The following is a 23,345-nucleotide window of genomic DNA, read 5'->3' on the forward strand; positions in this document are numbered from 1 at the left end:
TTCTCCTGCTAAATCAAATGAAGTCTGCTGGTCAGGAGGGAAAGGATTCTGAATTGCTTTACAGTAATTTTAAGGAGGAGGCTCATGCTGCGATTACAGAAAAGAGTGCTCTAGACTTGGGCTGTGAGTTCTGTTTAAACTTTCTCATGCGTCCACTTGCAAGTTCATTTCACTAAAAACAGCTCAGTGTGGCTAAATATGGCTCGCTATGTGGTGGCAAAAGTGTAGCAGAACTCAAATTTATGCGAAAATCCCATTGCGTTTTAGACCGTCAGTGTTCTTCAGGTCTAATTAACAAATGTCAAAGTTTTAATAGGAGTTTCTGCTTTTTAAAATACCATTTAAAAAGGCAGAAGATACAAATGAACATTTTTTTTAAATGGAATTTTCGTTGTAAAGGGATGACAAGTTGTTAAACTCTTGAGTGGATGGGTAGTTTCATTACAATTTCCATCCTTAAAAATATCACTACTTCCGACTGGATAGATACTAAACACAACACTATTGTGTTTTCTCCCAGAAAATGTCCAGCACATCTTGTAGATTTTGATATAAGCCATCAGAGCCACTTCACGGACTTGACGTATGTTTACAGTGCAGCGTCGAATGATTTTCCAACTTTAATATATCACTAAACTAAAGTCTACATTCAAACTACAGAATTAACCTCTTCACAAAACAGCCTACAAAATGATCCTTCACTTTTCTCATCTATCCTCTCTGCATAAACACATGTCTCTAACTAACAATGCCATTCTTTTACCCGCTGATCAAATCAGTCTCATGTGGAACAGGCTGCAATCAGTCCTCAAAGGAAAATCTATCAGCAAAGTGTCAACATGAAATGAAGCCATCCATCCAATGACATCCATCACGTTCCCATTCCCAGTGGATAGCTCGCATTTTACATGTTACATAGTGGTGGAAATGTGCACCATTCTTGTAAAATTGGTAGAATCCCCTGTAGGCTGAATTTCTCATTTGCTCACACTGCATTAATGGCTCTGTCTCTTTGGGATGCTTTAAAAAAACAGGAAAATATTCATAGGTCAGTAATATAAGAAACAACATTCCTGCCATCATGGGTGCTTAAACTTTTGAATGCTCCTGGATCGTACTGTACTGGGTTGTACAATATATAAAGGGAACCCTGTGATGCAAATCACAGGTTTGTATTAATGCACTTTGTTAACGTTTCTATAGTAAAAACTGTTTTTACTACTGCATTTGTTTAATATATAAACAAATACTGTATGTGAATGGTTTCTTAAACTTGAAGCGTTTTATATGCAGAAAAGCCCAAATTTGGTCAAAACCCTTTATCTTTTTTTGCTGTTTTCCAGAATTCACAACATTATGCCTTATTTTCTCCCAGTTTGTTAATTTGCCATCCCCACCCACCGACCAGCTCTCCCCTATTCACAGAGGGTGAAGGCTGACACGTACTTCTGCCAAGACATGTGAAACCAGCCAACTACATCACATCTTTTCAAACTTCTTCTCATGCTGCGTCACACACTCATAGGAAAGCGTTATCTGCCCTCTTCCACATACATGTGCTCACAGACGCCCATGATTGGCTAGTGTCACTGTGATTGACAGGTGATAGAGAGTATATCATCCCTCCTGCTCAGAGACCAAGGCCAATTTTGCTCTATTTATAAAATATTAACTCCATGCTATATGTTTTCCAGTGAATCGCCCATCCACCTACAGATGTAGAAAAAAAATGCTTGGGGAAAATGAATATTTCTACATGACCAGGTCTGAAATTCATCCTTATTACAGCTTCTTCTCAGACACTTTCACAGAAATTAGAGAGTCCTACAAAGCCATTTACAACCACTATGCTGGAATACGCACAATATTCTGTAACCAGGGAGTGCTAGGCTTTATTTTCAGTTCTAGCACTAGTGAATCAGTATGTTTTAGTGTGCCAGGGCTGTTCCATTTCATCTCCTCTCTCCCTGTCCAAAATGTATTAATTCAACTCACTCTTCAAGCATACAAGGTCTGGGCATTGAAGAGCCCTGATCTCCAGAGTGCATTTCCATTCCCAAGCCCACTGCTTCTTCATTCCCTCTCTCTCTCCCTTTTCTGTAGCTTCTATCTCTTTCCGAATGATGGAGGGCAAAGTCATTAAGCTGCGGCCACGAGAGGCCACAGAGGGTGAGGTCTCACGGTTACTTACCCGGGAGAGAAATATGATTACACTTTAGTTTCTTTCTGTAATACGCCTGCAATCGTATAGATATGATTCCCTTGTGAGACGCATTTTTAAATCTTTTTGATGCATTTTTTTCTGGTGTCCAACTGTTTCACAGTTTCATGATGGATGCAGACATTAATAATGGATAAAGTTGTTAATAAGTAAGCAATAAGACATGGCAAAGCATGCTGTTATAGGAAAATAATCAAAGATGTCCCACTTTAAAGTTGATTATTTTTCAATAACAGCGATTATACTGCAGCAATTTGCCAATGCTAAAAAAATAAATAAAAACAAACAAACAAAAATCTCAGCTTGTCATGTTCCCAAGAAACTGGAAACTATATTTTTTAATCTGTTTATTCCTAGTCTTAGATTATGTTGTAACGACAATATATTAGTATGAGTGCATTAACATAAACCTGTGATTTGCCTTGCAGCCAGAACTACTATCAGAGCTGCTGTTCTAGAAAATTAATCAACACCTTCTGACCAATCAGAATCGAGAATTGAGCCGCTTAGATCTTCATAGGTCATAGATCTTCACACTTTAGTAAATTCACTATATACTTACTCTAAATTGATCAAAACCTCTCTGATATTCAGATCTACATATATTTAAAAATGTCATACATGGTATAGAGGTAAAAGAAATCTTTTATGTCTCCACCACCCCATCAGCTATATATGGATCTCTCTTTATCTCTTCTTTATTATGTAAAACTAAAATATCTGCCAACCCTATTGTTCCCTAAAGCAATTCCAAAGAAAGCATCATGCATGGATTGTTTCAGGTGCTTCAATAGTTCCAACAGAGCCCCAAAGTGCTCATTAAAAACCTTTAAAGGAGCCATAACCGGAGGCTGGTACAGCTGTAATATTGTAATTAGGGAGATATTTTATCACACACACACTCACTCACACACACACACACACACACACACAGAATAATAAAGACTGAGCAAGAAAAAGAGACTGCCATACAAATGTCAGTCAGATTTTTGTACCTGTACAGGTGCACATATAAAATTACACTCATGAGTTTTAGCTGCAACATTAGTGCTTAGTTAGGAAAATGTAAATTTTGTCCCTGATGCTGACTTTGTAGAGAAATTCTCCATTTCCACTTCAGTCGCTGCTGTGATCAAACCCTTTTAAATCTAACAGACACCAGTTTTAGATCTGGGATGTGATGCAGGTTCGTGTATTTGTGACCCAAAAAGCAAACTATAGTGTTTAAAATTACAAGTTCTCTTAATTTCATGTGGGTGTTATAAAGAGTCACATGACCAGAGTTTTTCGTCACGGATACCTTGATAACCCACACAAACCTGTTGCTGAATCCCCAGATTTCCTCAGATTTAGTGTGATGATTGTATAACAAAGTGTCCAATTGGTTTAAAAGGCTGTGTTTCGAAAGTGCTTGACCTGCTGTTTATAGCACAATTAATTTTGAAAATTGAACAGCAAATTAAAAAATACAAAACCTAAAAAAAAAGTTTTTACTCCCAACAAAATCACAAAAACAAAACCTTTTAATTGCTAAACTTTGAAGCTACAGGTGGATTTACAATCATGTTTTTTTTCCCCATTAAGCAACAAGTAGCAACACTCTCTTTGGTATAATAATAATAATAATAATAATAATAATAATAAGTTAGCTATTGCTAACACAGAGATGGCTAGGTTGCTACATCAGCTTTGTGTGAAGCAGGCCATCTTTACATGGAATATCTGAAATGACATACAACTTATAAGTCTGAAAAATCACACCAAACGGGACCTTTTAAAGGATCTATTAATGGTATCTTAATAAAGCCTGTGTATCAAATGTTTTTCTTTTATATAGTTTGATGTGTCATTTGTAAGACACTGTAAATTCATATGAGCCAAAAAAGGATGCATGCAGTTTTATAGCTTTACTTCTTCACTATTATTACATTTATATTGTCAATATAAGTTGCTTTAAAGTGTTATTCAAGTTACTTTTTGGTTATACTGTATAATTAAGTAATTCTTTATACTCATTAATAGAAGCAGATTGTAACCGAAAATAAAACGCATAGATTCACATACCTTTCCAGACATTTTTAAAAGAAGCACACAGTTTCTGTCATTGTGCTGAGTAAAATTCCTCAGTCCTCCCAGCGCTGGGAAAAACTCCGGATTCAACAAGTTAATGCAAATGAAAGATGGCAGAACATCTGGAACAGCAGCAGCAGCGTTCCAGAGTTCAGCTCCTAACTCTGATGAGACAAAATGATTGTAGGGGTGAACAAAACCTATCACATAATCATCACCACTGCTATATTTCATAACACCAGTTCCAACTGTCTCAGAAGTGTCACTCATACACACTGACTACCATAGCATCTGTTATAGTGTATTCAGCATAGCATCTATTGATAGCGAGCACTAATATAGTACCATATAGTATGTAAGGAATAACACTTGGAGGTGTGCTGTTACAGGAAAATAATCAATAACGTAGCCTGATGCGAAGCAGTTGATATTTTTCTTATGATAACATGTCATGAAGTGTTTTATTCCTCTTAAACTTTCTTGTAGAATTTGTCACTGATTACGATTTTTATTTATTAAAGAATGACACACTGTATGTATTTACAATATTTATGTTTTGGAATGGCCACAAAACAAGTTAGTCCCTGTTATCACTTACATTATAGCAGCTATAAACAGCAGTTCCCTCACCAGCCTCTCTAAATCCATATAAAATTTACACACTTTTTTTTTTTTTTCCTGTTTATGTGAAGCGTCCACCAAACAAGTCCCTGTGCAGGATGCTACTACAGAAATGATAACATATTAGAGCAATTATTAACAGAAATTTGCGAATTTGTATTACTGTCAGAGCTGCTGTTATAGAAAATGAATTAACACCTTCTGACCAATCAGATTCGAGAAGTCAGCAGCGATGTGGTATACCACAAACTGCCATATTAAAGACACCACCATTGCTATTAGCAAGGGAAACACTAATAATACAGAGAAAGCAAGTATTATAACAGTTTATGATTTTGCAGAAAAATTATGATCAGTGTCTTTTTTCAATATACCTGTTTTTACATGTTACTAAAGTTGTGAAGTAAAAAAAAAAGAACACTTTCGCACATACTGCTAAAGGTTTTACCCTGATTAACACAGACACTAGTGGTATTCCCTACTGCAGTTTGTGTGTGTGTGTGTGTGTGTGTGTGTGTGTGCCGCATGAGAACTAGTGTGATGAGTCATCCCATGAATGCTTACTGGCAGTAGCATTTGCTGTAAGTGTAATTGTTTTATTGTGCCACCATGTGCTTATGATGTGTATTACATGAGAGTAGGGTGCCAAAACTTTTATCCAAATGGTGAAATAAATACGGAGACACAGGCCACAGGTTATTTGTACTAATAATATATACATAATATATTAATAAAGGCCAGGTTAATTCAATTGCTTTTCAGTTTAAGTGAGCAAATTAATTTGTCAGTTTTACAGAAAAAAACAGATTTGTTTAGGCCTGTTTTTACAAAGTTCACAGGAAATTGTATCTCTTTCATCAGGATTTTGTAACAGATTTCACTCTCTGCTTATGTTCTCTCATTACTTCAGTCCTTCCCTAGATATTCCAATCTGCTTTAGTCCTCTTTTTTTGTTGTTCCTTGGTATTTCATGCCTACTCAGAATCTCTCTAACATTAATGTGGGACTACTATACTTTATTTCAGTATCGTTTTTGAAAATTGGAAAGAAGAGAAGGGAAGCTGGTCCAGTTGGATGATAGTGACACCCAGTGTTTAAACCAGGAACTTTTAATTTTTATGTCCTTCCTTAATATTTTATAAAAAAAATTTTTTGTGGGTGATTTGTGGGTTACTCTGTAGATGAATCAGAAACCCTGAATTAACTAATATTCCCAGCCTCCTTGGGAATCAACTAATGTCACAGTCACAGAGGTAAAACTTATGATCAATGATGACTCAAATTCAATGCTTTTCAAGGCTCCTTTACAGTTCAAATGCTGCCCAGTGAGACAACTCAAATGAAACACAGCTCCTATGTCTAATCACTGTGGTTGGACATTTCTGACTGGAAGAACCGGTAACACACTCCTGTTTCCACAGGAGAAGCTGAACATAGAGGATGTGTCTACAGGCCTGAACTGCCTGAGGTGGAACTGCAGAGCGAGTTTCCGTGTCATGACCCTCAGAGCCACAAATGAGGATAACACCTCACCCAGGAGGAAGGCCAGATACAGAGAGTGCATTACTCGCTCCAGAGGGAGGATTAGCAGGCCTTCATCAGTGAGGAAGAAGAGGAGGATGGGCAGCTGGAAGGCTAGAGAGATCAGCCAGAAAGCAGCAAGTTCAGGGACCTTACAGGAGAAGAGAGAAGGGAAGAACTATGAACACATACAAACACACACACTTTACCTCAAACGTACTCATATACCTTCTCTTTCAGGTTCCCAACATAGCCGAGGTACACACGGAGAACCTCAAGTACGCTAATTATTATCATTCCAACCACCATCAGACACTGGTAGTATCCAGGCAGTAGGGTGAACTGGGTTTAAAAACAAAATAAAAACAAAATAATTCATTTAGTGTCTTGCAATAATTACCATACATTTCTCTCAAACCATTATTAAGGAATAATTCAGTAAAAAATGTCATTTGTACAGTTTCTCATCTACTCCAAATCATCCAAAACATCTTGGTATCTCTTGTTTGCTTTGTCTTGTTTGATATTTTGATAGCCTTTGCTTACTTTTTAGCAATAGTAGCCTCACAGCTCCAGTACAAAGCCACTGAGGTGACATGGTGGTTATTTTTCAATAACGCATCACCAAAAGTTAATATATTGAGACTACCAGAAAATATTTCAAGAAATATCTGATGACCATTAATTATTATGATACCAAAGTTGTGGCCACAAATTGTGTAATTTGAGCCAATGACTGTGGGAACGTCACAGTTAATATGTGGCCTCCAGTTAATCATTTAGTGGAAACAGGCAAAATTTACTTTGAGAAGTCACTTAAGGTGATGCTTTAACAATGCCAGTGACTCCAGTATGTCTTAATGCCTCATTCCAAGAGTGCAATATTGTGAAAGTGTAATATTATTAGTCATCTCCATACTGGCTTCTGTCACCACAATGAGCTTGAATACATTTGGTAATAATTTGGCCGTGATAATTAAAAAAATAATTTTTGGCTGGATTATTTCTTAAATGGCAAACTGTCCAACTACCTTCAGTTCGATGATAGTTACAATTCCGGGTCACTATACCAGCCCAAGGTCTAAAGTCAAGGTCTAATAATAATTAATTCTAATAATAGAAATAATATATATAAGATATGGTCATTTATTGCTAAGCCAATGTCTCATAATACAGTAATATAGAATAAAAATGCTTTATATGAAACTGTCCTGGATTTCCAACATGCATGTACCTTCTATTTGAAACACATATATTTGAAAGACTAAGATTGAAAGACTAAGACACACCTTTAAGTCCAGCATGACGATCTCGGAGAGCCACCAGAAAGGAAAGAAGAACATGTTGAAGTAGAGAAACATCTGCAGAGGCAGGTGAGATGAAACCTTGCTGGAAACTGTAAATGTGTTGGAGATATTTTTAAATCCCTCTGCTGCTTGTGACGTAAATTTTAACTGCAAAGAACACATTGACAGGCCTTCCCTTTTCCCAACTTATACCCCCTCTGTAGAAACAATATATGCATTATGGTTTGCTTTTCAAAGAAAAAAAGTAGAACTGAGAAGCTGAGGTGCTAATTTCCAGCACTGAAAAATTATAACTGTGAACCTGAAATGAAATATATTTGAAATTGTGAGTATCCAATCCACCTGCAGGACAGAAGGAAATGAGAGTACTGGAAGATGAATATCTGATGAAATGTGAATGCTCAGGATTGAACTGGCGACCCTGGAACAGTGAGGCACCAACACTACCAGATATATCACCATGCTGCCAAAATTTGATCTCCTACAAAAGTATCCATTGTAGAACTCTGCATTTAATTCAAGATTTGAGTGTTTTTATTTTAAGTATTTTTATCTTATATTATGTTTTATTAACCCCAGTTTTGCTTATTAAGTGTAATAGCCTGACAATTTGTAGTTTTATACTGCCTTCTTTGTAAAGATACATAGTGAAATAGATTTTAATAAACTTACAATATCATAAAGTACCATAGTAAAATGGTAGTTTCATGGTAACTGTACTAACCATAATGTATCATATTGTAGCACATGAATTTCCGGAATCAGTATGGGTAAAAATATATATATTTTATATATATATATATATATATATATATATATATATATATATATATATATATATATATGTAGTAAAACCATGAAATTTTCTGGATTCAGAAATTGGTAAATGTAATTACTATAAACCAAAAAGAGTAAAACATATCACAAGTATCAAGATTCAGACTTTAGTAACCAAAGTTAGCATAAATTAACAAAGTAAAACTCTGCAATTTTAAAGATCCAGAATTTGATAACCATAATTACTGTACAGCACCACAATAAAAACACACAAGTATTAACATTCAGAATTTGGTAAACATAGCTACCGTAAAGTAAAGCAGTAAAACACACAACCAGCAGGACTCAGAATTTTGGTAAACATACTAAACTACATGTGAATTTTCAAACATAACCTTCAGGTTAACACTCACCTTCATTCTCAACTCCATGTCCCTTCAGATATCCGCTATCTCTTGTTCTGTTGTTGATAAATATGGCACTACTGGCATGTGCCAGACCCACTCTCAGATTCTGGGGTATTGGGGTGTAAAACACTGGCATGGTGGCCTAACAGAACCACTCAGCCATGCTGCACTTCGCCCATCTGAGGCTCTTTCTTGTGTCGGCTGAGATTAGAGACAGATGGCTAAACGTTAACCAGATTAAATCCCCCTGACAGGGGATTAGCTTTAGTCTTGCATATGCCTCGTCTGGATTCTGATTAAATATGCCAACTATATACCGAGTGCTTAACAGTTACCATTCGGGTTTCTAGACAGTGGTAATTAGACACTTTGTTCAGAGAAATTCGATCTGACAGAATCAGTGGCTTGTCAAGAATTTCTCATTATCTCTACTAAGTTGATGCTGCTTCATTCAGCTGGATGTAAATGCACTGAACATTTTCCATGATTGATTGGAGAACCATGCAAAGGTTTCAAAACCATTTATTAGGAAATTCATCATATTTAGCTGATTAGTTGCAAACAGCTGCTGCATCAAGCTAAAGCTATCTCAGCCCAGAACCTGGCCCGATTGTGAGGCCTTGAGGTCCTAGGCGTCATTTTGCTTGGTGCAGTTACAGCTGTTGGCCACCAGGGGTCAAAGTTCGTCTCGTGGTGCCTTCAGGGGGAAGTTCTTAAATTCTTCAGGGACTTCCTCGCCTTTCTGTGACCTCTTGTAGAAACCAAGAGAGTCCAGAAGATCACAGATCTCATCTGCCTTCATCTTCTTCAATGGAACAATCTGAGGATGAAAAAGACTTTCTGATCAAATGAGTTGACAATTTTCATGCTAGTCCATGCTAACATGTGAGGAGATTTCCCTCAGATGATGATGCATGATGTTTGAACGTTAGCCTATTAGATAAACAACATTCCAGTCAGATGAGTCAACTTTCCGGTCAAAGTTGGAATTTTCAGGAGGTGGAATTTGGTAATCATAGTTACCATAAAGTACTAAAGTAAAACCACATGATTATCAGGATGATGAATTTGGTAACCATAGATACCATCATGTCCCAAAGTAAAACCATGCAATTTTCAGGATTCAGAATAGTTACCATAAAGTACTAAAGTAAAACCACACCATTATCAGAACTTGATAACCATAGTTACCATTAATTACCACAGTAAAAGCATTCAATTTTCATGATCCAAAATTGGTAACCATAGTTACCATCATGTATAAAAGTAAATCCATGCAATTTTCAGGATTCAGAATTTGGTAACCATAGTTACCATCATGTTTAAAAGTAAAACCAATAGTGAACCAAACTTGTCTTGATTGACTGGTGTATTGTAGCACTGCAATGCTACGCCACAGAAACGTTTGCATAATATGTGGCTGTATACTGTACATTCAAAAGAAGCGCATCTTACCTTCACCTCCTCATCCTTGTCATTGTAGAAGATAAGACGTGGCTTTTTGTGGTCTCCTGAATCATACTCCAGATTATGACTTTCACACACAGGTTAAAGCAAACAACCATGTAATGCCTTTAACCAGTTGTGCATTTAAGTGTTTAACAACTACTCAAAGATGCTCCAGTTGTGCATTTAAGTAAACACTGCAGCTCTAAATTCACTTTACGTTTCACTGAAGCTGAACTAAAACTAAAACTCTTTAGATCTAAAACTCTTCTTCTAAAATCTTAACTTCAGAGCAGCCATTTTCATGCTAATTCATGCTAATATGTGAGGATACTACAGTGCCAAGCGCTCCATGAGGAACTTGTAGAGCTCAGGCATCTTCTTTATGGATCATCCCACCACACTGGGAGCCTCGGAAAAGAAAACAAAAGCAGACACGTAAGTGTTAAGAAAAGAGAAGCTATTTTATTCCATAATTTGTTCGTTTTCATTCTGCTTCTCCTGGTGGTTATGGTAGAAACCATTTTAGCATTTAGATAATGTAACGAGTTGCATTTTGAGCAACTCACAGTAAGCAATACACAGGAATTGGCGAACAATATTGGCATATTGAGAGCACAAGTCGACATGGTGTAACTACTATGATTAGCTAAAAACAGCTATTCAGGTGGCACATATTATCATTTTTCTTGGTGTAACTGACAACAAAGACCAGTTTACATACCAGGAGACAGACCAGACTTTACAGTCGAATAAAGCGTATCATGCTCATTGCCATATGATGATATATAAAGAATAAAAAATGACAGGATATGTTTTTATAGGAAAATAATCAACAACAGAGCAGTGTGATGTAGCCTTATGAAGAGCAGCATTACGCTTACTCAGAGTTACTGTTATCTCAAAACTGATTTTTTTTCCAGTATATCCGAAGCTGTTTTATTCCTCTTATACCACACGACACATTATATATTTATTTATTTACAGCTAGCTGCGTTTAATGTTGTGGAACATCCGTGAAACAAATCACCTGTTCTTGCAGCTATAAAGAGTTGCTCCCTCACCAGTTCCTCTTTCTTAAATACAGCTTGTCAGCGTGTCTTGTCTAAGAAGCTACAAACCCGTCTGTCCATGTCAGAAATCTTAGAGTTGCAGATTTACCTCTGATTATTACAAAGCCCTGGCACTGGAGACTCCTTCCATAACTGTTACATAAAAGTCTCCTTATAGAAAACTTCACCATATCAACAATTACATGTGTTAAATCTGTTTATGTGGAGTGTCCACCATACAAGCCCATGTTAAAGCTGTTACTATAGAAACGATACATACATACAGTATTAGAATGAGTGCATTAATACAAACCTGTGATTTGCCTTACAGCTGGAACTACTGTCTGAGTTGTTACTTTAGAAAAATAAATAAACACTTTCTGACCAATTAGATTTGACAATTCAACAGTGCTGTGGTATAAAATACACCAATGTAATGCATGAGTTTGATTAATTTGTGTTTTGATTTCATTACCATTGTCACTACTTTTTCTGAAATGTAAATCCTGTCCTATGCAACTGGGAACTACTGTAGCTATTTTTCACTAAAAGTGGTTATTTGCAGTTTTACCTCTACTTCATCTACCGCTAGTCATTTTATAAGTACTTTTATTATTATAATACCATGTACAAGACATGTAATTTTAAATTTTTTTTAAAAAAAGTACTTTTATTTGAATAATACACTCTAATAACATGTACAAGACAAAAATTGCACAAAGTGACAAATCTAGTTGTCTGTCTGTCCCTTTTTTGTCTACCTGGGTTTAATGTCTATATTTCAGTTCCACACTGATTCTCTGACTATATGATTGGTTGTAAACATATGTTTTGACCTGGCATCATTTTGCAACATAACCACAAAACTGTCCAGATTCTCTATAAAACTACTCACGATCAGTTTTCCTCTGGCAATGATGAGTTTTTCTTTTCCTGCTGGACTCTGTGTCGTGTTTTCCTCTGTTTTTCCCGTGGCACAGAGAGCCAGGAGGACCAGCAGTGAGAGCCACATGGTGAAATCTCACAGCACTGGAAACCGTCTGTGAGAAATACAGGTGTATTGATAACTGTACGCATGTGGCAAAGCCTGATTGGTCTGTCTAGTGTCGTTTTAGGGCCCTGTCTCTTTTCGGCATATGAAAGCAAACAGACAGATTTTATAATTTTATGAAAATAAAGGTAATTTTAAACACCTGTAAAGTCTTCTTGACAACAACCTTTGTGTATGTTTCATGTAAATGACTTAAAACACTAATAAAACCTCTACAACAGTTAGAAAACCCAGCCCACTACCTACTCGTTACCTTGAAATATAATCATTAATAATGTTATTATTTTTGCACTGATGTGCGAATTAACCTCTCATTTGTGAAACATACATAAAAATTTATTTTAGTTAATAGTCACTGTTAATTTTTAACTAAAAATAAGCCTGTTACCTGAACACATTCATATTTGGAATATTCCACAAGTCACATGTTCGACAGGAAGCTGCATCGTTTCAGTTTCCTGAAGATTATGGGTGCAATTCCCTCATTTATTATTATTATTATTATTATTATTATTAATTTTCAGTGATAAAAATTATCTGTTACTGAGATGGGTTAATACAGTTTTTGAACAGTTAAATGCATTTTTTCTCATATTCACTGTTAAAAAAAGTTATAAGGGCTATAAGGGTGAAATTGTTCCATATTGTACACTTATTACATATGTTTTACTGAAATCCAATCTGAAAAGCTAAATATAAATAAAACTATAAACCTAGCCTAATCGAGTGCATGTCATGGCTTTTAGTTCAACAATTTCTGGTGTAAATGAGCAGCTGAAGTTTTATCAGTGTTTCCCACAGTCCAACAACACACACCACTGCACTGCACACTTTCTCACACAACACTGACTTTAACATGTTAATGTACTGCAACAGAAATGAAAGCTGCTCATAACTCACTCAATGAAGCACATAATTCCCTCAATACTGGTCCTGGTGCATTGAATAAGTCAGCGGTCACGACCTCTGAGAGCTGAGACTGTTTACACAGTTCACTGAATCTACTGGTCCCTTATACTGTCAGAGTGTGAGAGTCTTTTTCTTATCAGTATTTTGTTCAGTGCTGACATTTCAGCAGAGACTGACGTAACACACAGGGCTAAACAAATGTAGGAAATGCACGTTTAGAATAACTGTGATACGAAAATCTATAAACTTATAACAGCTAACACCCATCAAACCCTGAGTATTCAGAGACAAACCACCACCACCAACAACAACAACAACAAAATGATATGCATGGTGGTCTGGGAAAATCCATCAGATATCACTGATTAGATACCAGATATCTCACTTGTTGAAAGGTATCAGAGAAGGAGAAGGATAAAAAAGAATTTGCAAAACACTAGTTGTACCATGGAACACCGTAAAGGCCATCATGAACAAATAGAGAAAATGGAACACCACAGTGACAGCACCAAGGACAGGAGATCCCTCCAAAATTTACAAAAAAGAGCAAGACAAAAACTTACCTGGGAGGCTTCCAAGAGACCTACAGCAACATTAAAGGAGCTGCAGGAATATCTGACAAGTACTGATTACTCTCAGCATGTGACAACAATCTCTTGTATTCTTCATGTCTGGGCTATGGGGTAGCATGGCTAGATGGAAGCCCTTCTCATAACAAACATCCAAGCCCAACTAAATCCCCCTAAACCATGTGGCAAAATGTGTTATGGTCTGATGAGACCAATTATAAAAGGTATGTTTGGTGCAAAATAAATCACATCACCAAAAGAACACCATACCCACGGTGAAGCATGGTGGTGGCAGCATCATGCTTTAGGGCAGATTTTCTTCAGCCAGAATTGGGGCTTTTATCAAGGTGGAGGGAATCATGAATAGCTACAAATACCAGTCGATTTTAGTGCAGAACTTTCAGTTGTCTGCTAGTAAGCTGAAGATCAAAAGGAATTTCACTTTTCAGCATGACGATGACGCAAAGCATACATCCAAATCAACAAAGGAATGGCTTAACCAAAAGAAGATCAATGTTTTTGAATGATCTAGCCAAAGCACAGTCCTGACTCCAACTGAAAATCTGTAGCGTGACCTGAAGCGAGTTGTGCACAGAAGACGCCCTTACAATTTGATAGATCTAGAATGTTTTGCAAGAAAGAGTGGGAAAATATTGCCAAGTCAAAAAACACTGAGTTGAGTAAGAAAATCAAAAGCTGCTTCAACAAAGTATTAGTTTAGGGGTGTGCACGTATATGCAACTAGGTTATTGTAACTTTTTTCATTTTTCCCATTTTTCCCTAAAAAAGTTTCTGATTGTTTTTCACTTAATTTTTATATGTCGTAATTTCATGTTGAGGGTGGAAAATGTTTTGACATGATTTAGCTTGGTTTCATTTTTTATCCGTTGTATTGATAGTGATTGATATAGTAGATATTACAAAATGATTTAAACTTCAAATATGCCAGACCCCAGAGAAGGTGGGAATAAATACAACAAGCATGTTGTAACATGTTGTTTAACTCCATTACAATATTTTATACTGAGGTTGTGCATTAACAGTAAATGACCAACAGAGGGCGCTGTGTTTCCTGTCTCACACACAAAGATACACAGTTTAAAGAAACCACTGTCCATAGGAAACCAACTGACCCACCTTACACTATATCATGACGACCACCCCTTCTTCTCCTCTCTCCTCCATGTCCGCTTTCTATTCCGTATTTTTCCCTCTTTTCCTCTCTCTCCACTTCCCTTCGCTATCTCCTTCCATTTTTCTTCCTCTCTCATCTCTCCTCGTTTCTTACTTGTTCCCCTCCATCTCATCCCTCTCCATCTCTCTCTCTCCATCTTATTTTCCATCATCTTTTCCTTTCACTCTTTTCTTCCTCCCCTCCTCTATCTCTCTTAAAATCTCAGCTCCATTTTTTTTGCTCTCTTACTATCTGTCTTAATCTTTCTTTCTCACTTCTCTTCCTCTATTTCTCTATCTCTCTATCCCACCTCTAATTCTTGCTCTTTCTTCCTCTCACTGTCTTCTCCTCTTTCTCTTGCTCTCTCTCTTTATCCCTCTAGCTTCATGTCTTCCCCCTCTCTTTCTTTCTCTCCTCTCTATCTCTCTATCCCACCTCTAAGTCTTGCTTTTTCTCCACTCACTCCCTCACCATAGTCCTCCTTCTCGCTTTTCTTTCTTTTTTCACCTTTCTATCTCTTTCTCCCGCTTTCTATACCTCTCCATCTCTGTCCCATCCTCTCTCTCTCTCCCCCTCTATCTCTCTGCTCTTCCTGATTCCTCCTCTCTGTCTCACTGTCTGAGCTTCTGTCCAAAGTAACCTTCAGGGTAGGTAGAGAGAGAGAGAGGAATTAGTGTGAGGACGAGAGGACTTTGTGTGCCTGAACAGGAACATTTCAGTGTTACGCAAGTGTTACAGCCACATCTGTGAAACGTATTCACATTGTTCACAAGCCTGTGCAGGTTCCTCATATTCCTGATATTTATTCCTGATGCCTCACACCTCCTCTTACAAACATCCCTTCATCCCTCATGAGTCACTTATGCCTGGATTAGGATCAGCTGAGACGTTTAGGAAACTCATCCTGTCCTTTCCTCTGTTTTAGCAGCGGGACATCCTAACACACACACACACACACACACACACACACACATGCACACAAACACACACACTATAACCCTGTCCCTGTGTTAACCATGCTCTTAACACAGCTACGGCATGCATAATGAGGAAGCGGAAGCCATTTTCAGCTGCAGGCTCTCATCCTCTTTGTTTACTTTTTCCTCTTCTTTAAAAAAAAAAAAACAACCTTTTTGGTTTCCTCCACACTCAGCGTTTAGGTACAGCTTCCTCCTGTGAATAATGAAGGCTGCTTTTGATCCTGCACGTCTGGGTCCCCAGGGTGCTCATTAACACGCACACACACACACACACACACACACAGTTTAACCTCACCACCCATCTTATACTTTCATTAACACTAAAAAACTGTAATTGTACATTCGGAAACAGACAAATATCACTTTAATTCCACGGCGCTGTTGAATTCTCAATTCTGATTGGTCAGATTAATTTTCTATAACCGCAGCTCTGATAGTAGTTCCGCCTGCAAGGCACATCACATGTACAGTATATATCAATGCACTCATTCTGATATGTTATTAACAACTTACACAGGATGCTTATGATAATTTAAGACTTATAATAAACAGATTTTTTTTTAAAACTGCTGTATTTAGCATTTGTGGAAGGAGTGTCCAGTGTCAACATTTTGTAACAATAACGTTTTATTCAAATGCAATTCAATTCAATTTTATTCATAAAATAGTGCTTTTAACAATGGGCACTGTCACAAAGCAGCATTACAGAAGTCTGGATATAAATTTAAAATTTTACATTTATGGCTAATGAGCAGGCCAGAGGCGACGGTGGGAAGGAAGAACTCCCTGAGAGGACAGGAAGAAACCTTGAGAGGAACCAGACTCTAAAGGGAACCCATCCTCATCTGGGCAACACCGGATAGCGAGAATATAAATCATTTCTCCTCTAGAACTGTATACTATATAGTCAAGCAGTGCTAAGTGTGCTGAAAGGAACTCGAGTATGAGATTCAGACTCATTTCTGAATTCATTAGAGCTTTAATTTTACGTCTATCGTATCGAAAGTCAGCAGGATGGAGGAAGTTTTGCGTTTTGCAGTTTCTCAGTAACAAGCTGCATTTTTTTCTCTTCTTAACTTCAGGAAAACAAGCATTTGAAGTCTAACAAGCATTTGAAGTATCTGATAAACTCCCACATCTAATAACATAATGGCTCAGGTTTTAAAGTGCGTGGAAACATGATGGATTCTAAAAAAAAAAAAAAAAAGATTTGCAGGTTCCCTGAACCAGCACCAGCTCCATGCTTGTGGAACCTGAGAGCCTCTGTGGGGCCCTTGGGCAAGACCTTTAACCTTCAGCTGCTCATATACCTATGTACTTGGATTGGATCCTGCCTCTTTGGATAAAAGCGTTCGCCAAATGTTGCGCTAGAAGTGCTAGATAAGGGATCCAGCGGGTAATTTCCTTTTCGCCATATATTATTTTTAAACATGAACATCGTGGTCGCAGCCCGACATTTCCTCTGCACTGCACCCTGAGCTCCAGAGAGAGAGGAAAAGAGGCAGAAAGCAGTCGTGTTTACAGATTTCGAGCTGTTGCACTGGTGACATCACCACACCGGGGACCGGATGTACGCTGGTTAGAGTCCCACCACACACACACTCACACACACACACACACACACACACACACACACACTGAGGTCCAGAGGTGACCACATCAATGGTGATATAGAGAGAGCAGACTACAGCAGCAATGCCACAGCTCTAATCTCACACTGATAATGAAAAACACATGCTCAGCCAGTGAAACAGCCAAGAAAAGAGAGTGGGAGGGAGGAAGAGAGAAAAAAACACATGAGAAGAAGTTTCATAATGACCTGATTCTTTTTCTCTGCAGAGATTTCAGGTTGAGATTTCGTCCAGAATAAAACCCAAACGTCTCATTAATCATCGCTGCATATTGCGTTTCAGTGTAGCTGGTGGTCTGGCTCTGGTCACAGCAGGACACATGGATGGCAGGATTTACACCAGGTCGATGAAGGTTGACCCTGCTTACACGTGCTGTTAAAAGAGAAATGAGTTTGTGAGACATTTTTGCCCATTTTGGTTCAGACAGGACACATGTTCTCTCTGTCCCTTTTTGAAACATAGTTGAAAAAAAAAAACAACAAAAACTGGCTTCTCTGTTAGTCTCTGAAACTTGAAACCTAGATTGGCCACACAACTTCCTCTGCGGAGAGAAAGAGAGAGGGAGGGGAAAAATAGGGAGAAAGAGAAAGCAAGAGACAGAAAGAGAGAGGGAGAGAGAGAGAGAGAGAGACGGATAAAGGTCTGTTTTCCGTTACAGCCAGATCCTCTTTAATAAACTCGGCACAAATTATGCTGACAAAAGAGGAAAAGAGAGCAGTGATGGGGAGGAGGCAGACAGCTGTTTGCAAATCGTCTTTATTTCTCACACTTACACGCCAAGAGAGACATAATATATTTTTTTTAATATTGCACTCATGCATTGTGTATATAAAGAATACAAGAACAAAAATTATAATTATAATCAAATGATACGAATACACAGTACTGTGCAAAAGTCTTAGGCACCCTATTTTTTTTTGTACAAACTTTGTTACAGATTTTTATTTTATTCCTTCTACATTATCAAGTCAGTACATTTTAGATTTCCAAACATTAGTTTTCCAGCACATAATTAAATGTTACAGAAAAATGTTTGTATGTCAGTAAAGAAAGCAGCAGATTACATAAGAGACACTTTTCAGACAAAAAAAAAAAAAAAAACATAATGAAGGCTGCTGGTTTTGCTGCAAAAATGAGAAGCGAGTGTGACAAAGTCTCCAGAAGAACTGTGGCTGCTTCTGCAAAATGCTCAGTAACACTTACAGCTCATTTCCTTATAAAACTGCACACACTGTACTTGAGAATACTCATTTTCTTTTTTAAGCAAAGGATCCTCACACCAAGCATTGACTTTGTTTCATTTATTAGTGTTTACTGCTCTTTATAGTATGTTCTAATGTAGAAACATTTAATTTCATCATTTTTGAAAGCATCTTTGCTCTACATTCATACATTCATTGCATGTGCCTAAGACTTTTGCACAGAACTGTATATATATATATATATATATATATATATATATGTATGTATATAGTGGTATATCAGTAGGATTGTTCGACCCATGTGTGGAATCGACCCATGTGAAGAATCGACCCATGTGTGTTGAGTTCTCACTGAGAATTTATGTTTAAGATGAAATAAATTTAAACTTGTCTTGCTAACTCTAAATGGATAAAAAGTAAATTGTCCCATTCTGAAATTAATGAAAAAATGTAATCAGTGGTAAACTGCTGTTGAATATACAGGAATAAAACATAGGGCATGCTGTTAAGGGAAAATAATCAACAACGACTGTTTCCATCTTGAAGTTTATATCCAATATTCCTCTTATACCACAGCAAGTTGTCAACAATTAATTTTTTTATTAACTAAGGAACGACATCAATTTATCGTTACATTTAATGTTATTTCCTGTTATAACTCTTTTGAAGTCTGTTAATGGAGGATGATAGTTACAAAAATTTTATAAATTCTATAGTATTCAGCCTCAAACTGGACTGGAGCAAAAAAAAAAAGGTGTTGTTAGTAGAAGTATTGACAATAATATCTTTATATTTGTTATTGTACTTTAAGCTGGACAATAGGTTACATTACATTTAAACATTTAAATATTACGCTAGAAAACATTCCTGAAACTGGAACCAACTATCAGTAGCTAATAGCTGGGTACAGGGGCTGAATTTAGTTCCAGGAATTTCTGTAGGTACTTTTCAGTAGAACTATTGGCACAACACTGCTGCTTTATAACAATGTATAAATAAAATGCTGTATAAATTAAATGTAATATTTGTGTGATATCACATTGGCTATGTGGGATGGTTTACGTGTTATGTATTCTTATGTATTATATGATTTTTTTAAAAAACAATCCTGCGACAGAAATAAGTTTAATGAGGTGAGTTAAATATTGTGTGTCAAAAACAATTAAAAACCAAAGCTTTTATTGGCTTATATAGTTGGCCAGTTAATTATAATGTATTTCAGGCTAAATCACTGTGCGAGCTCAATTTTGCCGGAAATAACATATTGCACACACACACACACGCGCGCACGCATGTGAGCGCACTCCTGTGGTTCTGCCTGCTAAAGTGCTGAGCTCAGCGTTTTTTGCCTGGAGGCCCACGACAGGGCCGAACGCCTTTTCACTAACAGTGCTTTTCCTCTCATGGCGACACGTCCGCTGCTCCATGCCAACCGCAGAGAAAGACCCAAGACCGATATAGGAGCGGCTTCAGAAAGCAGTGGAGTAGAAACCTAATGAAATGCACCAACAATGTTGGCAGTTACTGCTTCCTGTCGCTCTGCAGAGCCAAAAGCATGCTTTCTGCATGGAGGAGGAAACAGCAGCTCTTCAAATCTGCTATACAGAAAGTTTTACTATCAGGAAAAATGTTTCATTTTTCACTTTGGCTTTGTGCTTTTGTCCTTTACCTTGTTACTTTCTGCTATGGCACGCAGAACCGCGCTGCATGTCAACGTCACAAAATCTCACACACAGCTCCTGACTCACAGCAACATACGGTCTTAAAAAAAAAAAAAAAAAAATCAAACCCCTTTCAAGCGTAACTCTAGTCTGGGCTTCTTTCTGCTTTGCATTGCAGAAAATATTTGTCTTTTTTCCCCTTCACTCATAAATTTCTTTCTTCTGCTGCATTTTTTTTCCACACGGCCTGAAATCGCTACCAGATGTGAAAGCAATCCGGTCGTGTCGCCATAACGACGGTCCGGGTTGTGAATAGATTTGGGGTTTGGGGTTGTGGGGGCCGACTGGAGCTCGACGTGCGTTCAGTATGTCATGTTAGCACTCCACATCCTCCATGTGTGGCCAGTTCATGCAAACACCCGAGAGTAGATCCTTCTGAAAGAGAGCTAAAGAGATGTGAAGAAACATTCGCTCCTGAGAGTACACATGTTGGTGGAAGAAACATTCGCTCCTGAGAGTACACACGTTGGTTTTATCATAATGTTTACCTAGCACTTCATATGGCTCTAAACTGCAACTGAGACTTGCTGACATAATGAAGGCGGCTGTGTTATAGGAACGTTTTCTACACTCGTATGAGAGTTCCACTGATGAGAAATGTTTGTACTCGGATATCTGGTTAACTCGTGAGCAGATCTGCGTGGTCATGACTTCTTGGCTTTTGTTTAGTCTATTACACACACTCACCACACGTATCACTGGTGGTGCAAGTTGCAAGTGTATCCCCACTTCTCTGGTTCTAATCAGAGCTCACGTGACTCCCCTGTCCTTCCCCAGAAACCTTCTTCTCATGATGCCATGCTATCCCCCCTAACCCCATCCCCCACTTTAAAGAAGGTAAGAAAAACAAGGGCAAATACGCAGCGCATGATGCTTTAACTCCTGGGCCCCTTTCACACAGACTCCCGACTGTTCCTGCATGAAAGAGCCTGTTGTGTCTCGGCTGCACTTTTTGCCAGGCGGCTCCTCAGGCTCCTCCAAACTCTGGCTAGTACGCGAGTGTGTGATCACTGCCATCGCTCTAGTGGACCCTCGCCTCGCACGAGGCAGCCAGAAGTCAGCGGAAAACCATAAAGTATCCATTACTGTGGGGAGAAAAGTGGGAGAGGGAGAAAGGTGCAGTAAAGTCAAGCCAAGAACTGGGTCTTTTCATTGGTTATGAAGAATTAACACAATTTTGTCAAGGTGTATTTCCTGGACATTACACGGTTCAGCAAAAAAAGTCCAAAAAGTGTGTTCTTATTGACTAAGCAGTAGAGATGACAACAGCACAGAGGAATGTTCTTATTCAGTCAATATATTTGGCAATAAATAAATAAATAAACAAATAAATCAAATTTAGACATTTTTTGTTGATCAACCAAGACTTTGTGCTTCTTTAGTTTTGCACTGGAGCTGATGTAATGTAGCTAATGCTAATGGAAGTCTCTGTCACCCAAAATGTTTCCTGTATTTACCTCAAACTATATCCAGTATCTCAAAATGTCTCATTTTAAACCATTAGAAATAACCTCTATACTGTATGTAGAACAACAACATTTCTATATACTTGTTTTAATGCTCAAGAAACTAGCATAAACACATTTAGCCTTATTAGCAATGCTAATTTTAAACTTTAAATGCCCCATGTTCTCCTGCGGGTACTTAACAGCTAGTAAAGCTAACTATTTTGTCACAGATAAACCAAAAGTGGACTAGTATCTGAGTTAATTTAGTATCGAGGAGAGTTAATAGTATCTGAAATACTCATTACATTTGTGATTACATTTGTGATTTATATAACAGCAACCAAACCTTTTCAAAATATAGATTGTCAGCTAGCTAACTGCTAATACACGGGCTAGATTTCAGTACCCGAATCTCAGTTTGCATTGTGATCTTCATAGCCATTTATTTGATATTACGCAATCCTGTCAAAACATGCTATACACAGTTATTTTGTTTATTACTAATTTTATCAGAGTTTGCTAGCTAGCTTAGAGTGCAGGCTCTACTGCTAAAAGTTTCCAGGTGGAGAAGCTTCCACTAATATGGTTTAGGACACATACTATAATCCATAATCATGAACAAAACTTCATTGTGTAGCTGAATACTGGAATGTTATGAGGGCAGCCATCTTGGATTTGTGCAAGGCTTGGTGGCTGCGTGTACACAAGCGAAGTAAACTCCAGATAGCTAGCTAGCTAGGTAACACAGGTAAATTTAGTTATAGTTTAGTTTTAATCGATAATATGTAATCACTGAGTATGACTGTCTGATGGCAGATAAAATAAGAACAGTTTTTGGTTCACTCTTTGTTAGGTACCCAGACGAATGTATTTAGTAAGCTGGAACCACTAACCAATCTAAAGAGCCATCTGAAAAAACACTGTTCCTAGGAATGGGGTGGAATTTTGATGTGATGTTGGCACCAGATCCTGGCACATTTCCACTTCCGTGGCTCCTCTTGACCTCCGGACCTGCCTGATTCATCCTGATGCTCTATTTCTGCTTGGATTTTTCTGCACTTGTGACTCACTTTCTGCTGCTATGGATGCTCCAACATGGATACCCTAAACATACACTTCCCAAAACAGTTTATACCCAGGACTTGGTACTGCTTCAGGGAATAATCTCACCTAGATACTGTAGACCTGTACCTAAGAACTGCTGCTGTAATATTAAAGACTGTCCTGGTATCATACCA

General features: G+C 37.7%; 2 protein-coding genes across 3 annotated transcripts; both read right to left on the minus strand.

Moving 5' to 3' along the window:
- Nucleotides 1–3,889: 3,889 nt before the first annotated feature.
- On the minus strand, nucleotides 3,890–9,283 carry zgc:112294 (transmembrane protein 17A). The gene is made up of 4 exons (XM_026931035.3): nucleotides 8,931–9,283; nucleotides 7,723–7,829; nucleotides 6,662–6,775; nucleotides 3,890–6,584 (listed from the first exon to the last, which is right to left on the minus strand). Exons 1-4 carry the CDS (start codon nucleotides 9,058–9,060, stop codon nucleotides 6,276–6,278), a joined length of 660 nt encoding a protein of 219 aa, XP_026786836.3. The 5' UTR covers nucleotides 9,061–9,283; the 3' UTR covers nucleotides 3,890–6,275.
- Nucleotides 9,284–9,429: 146 nt separating this feature from the next.
- On the minus strand, nucleotides 9,430–15,674 carry selenoe (selenoprotein e). Of its 2 annotated transcripts, none has more exons than XM_034298879.2 (5): nucleotides 15,089–15,674; nucleotides 12,318–12,462; nucleotides 10,705–10,781; nucleotides 10,380–10,458; nucleotides 9,430–9,744 (listed from the first exon to the last, which is right to left on the minus strand). In XM_034298879.2, the coding sequence occupies exons 2-5, from the start codon at nucleotides 12,432–12,434 to the stop codon at nucleotides 9,601–9,603; spliced, it is 417 nt and encodes a 138-aa protein (XP_034154770.1). In that variant the 5' UTR covers nucleotides 12,435–12,462; nucleotides 15,089–15,674; the 3' UTR covers nucleotides 9,430–9,600. The 2 variants fall into 2 exon arrangements, with proteins under 2 accessions (XP_034154770.1, XP_026786837.1); XM_026931036.3 differs by lacking the exon at nucleotides 15,089–15,674 and adding an exon at nucleotides 13,374–13,499.
- Nucleotides 15,675–23,345: the final 7,671 nt, after the last annotated feature.

This window comes from Pangasianodon hypophthalmus, chromosome 24, assembly GCF_027358585.1.
Source record: "Pangasianodon hypophthalmus isolate fPanHyp1 chromosome 24, fPanHyp1.pri, whole genome shotgun sequence".
In the NCBI taxonomy this organism is placed as follows: domain Eukaryota; kingdom Metazoa; phylum Chordata; class Actinopteri; order Siluriformes; family Pangasiidae; genus Pangasianodon; species Pangasianodon hypophthalmus.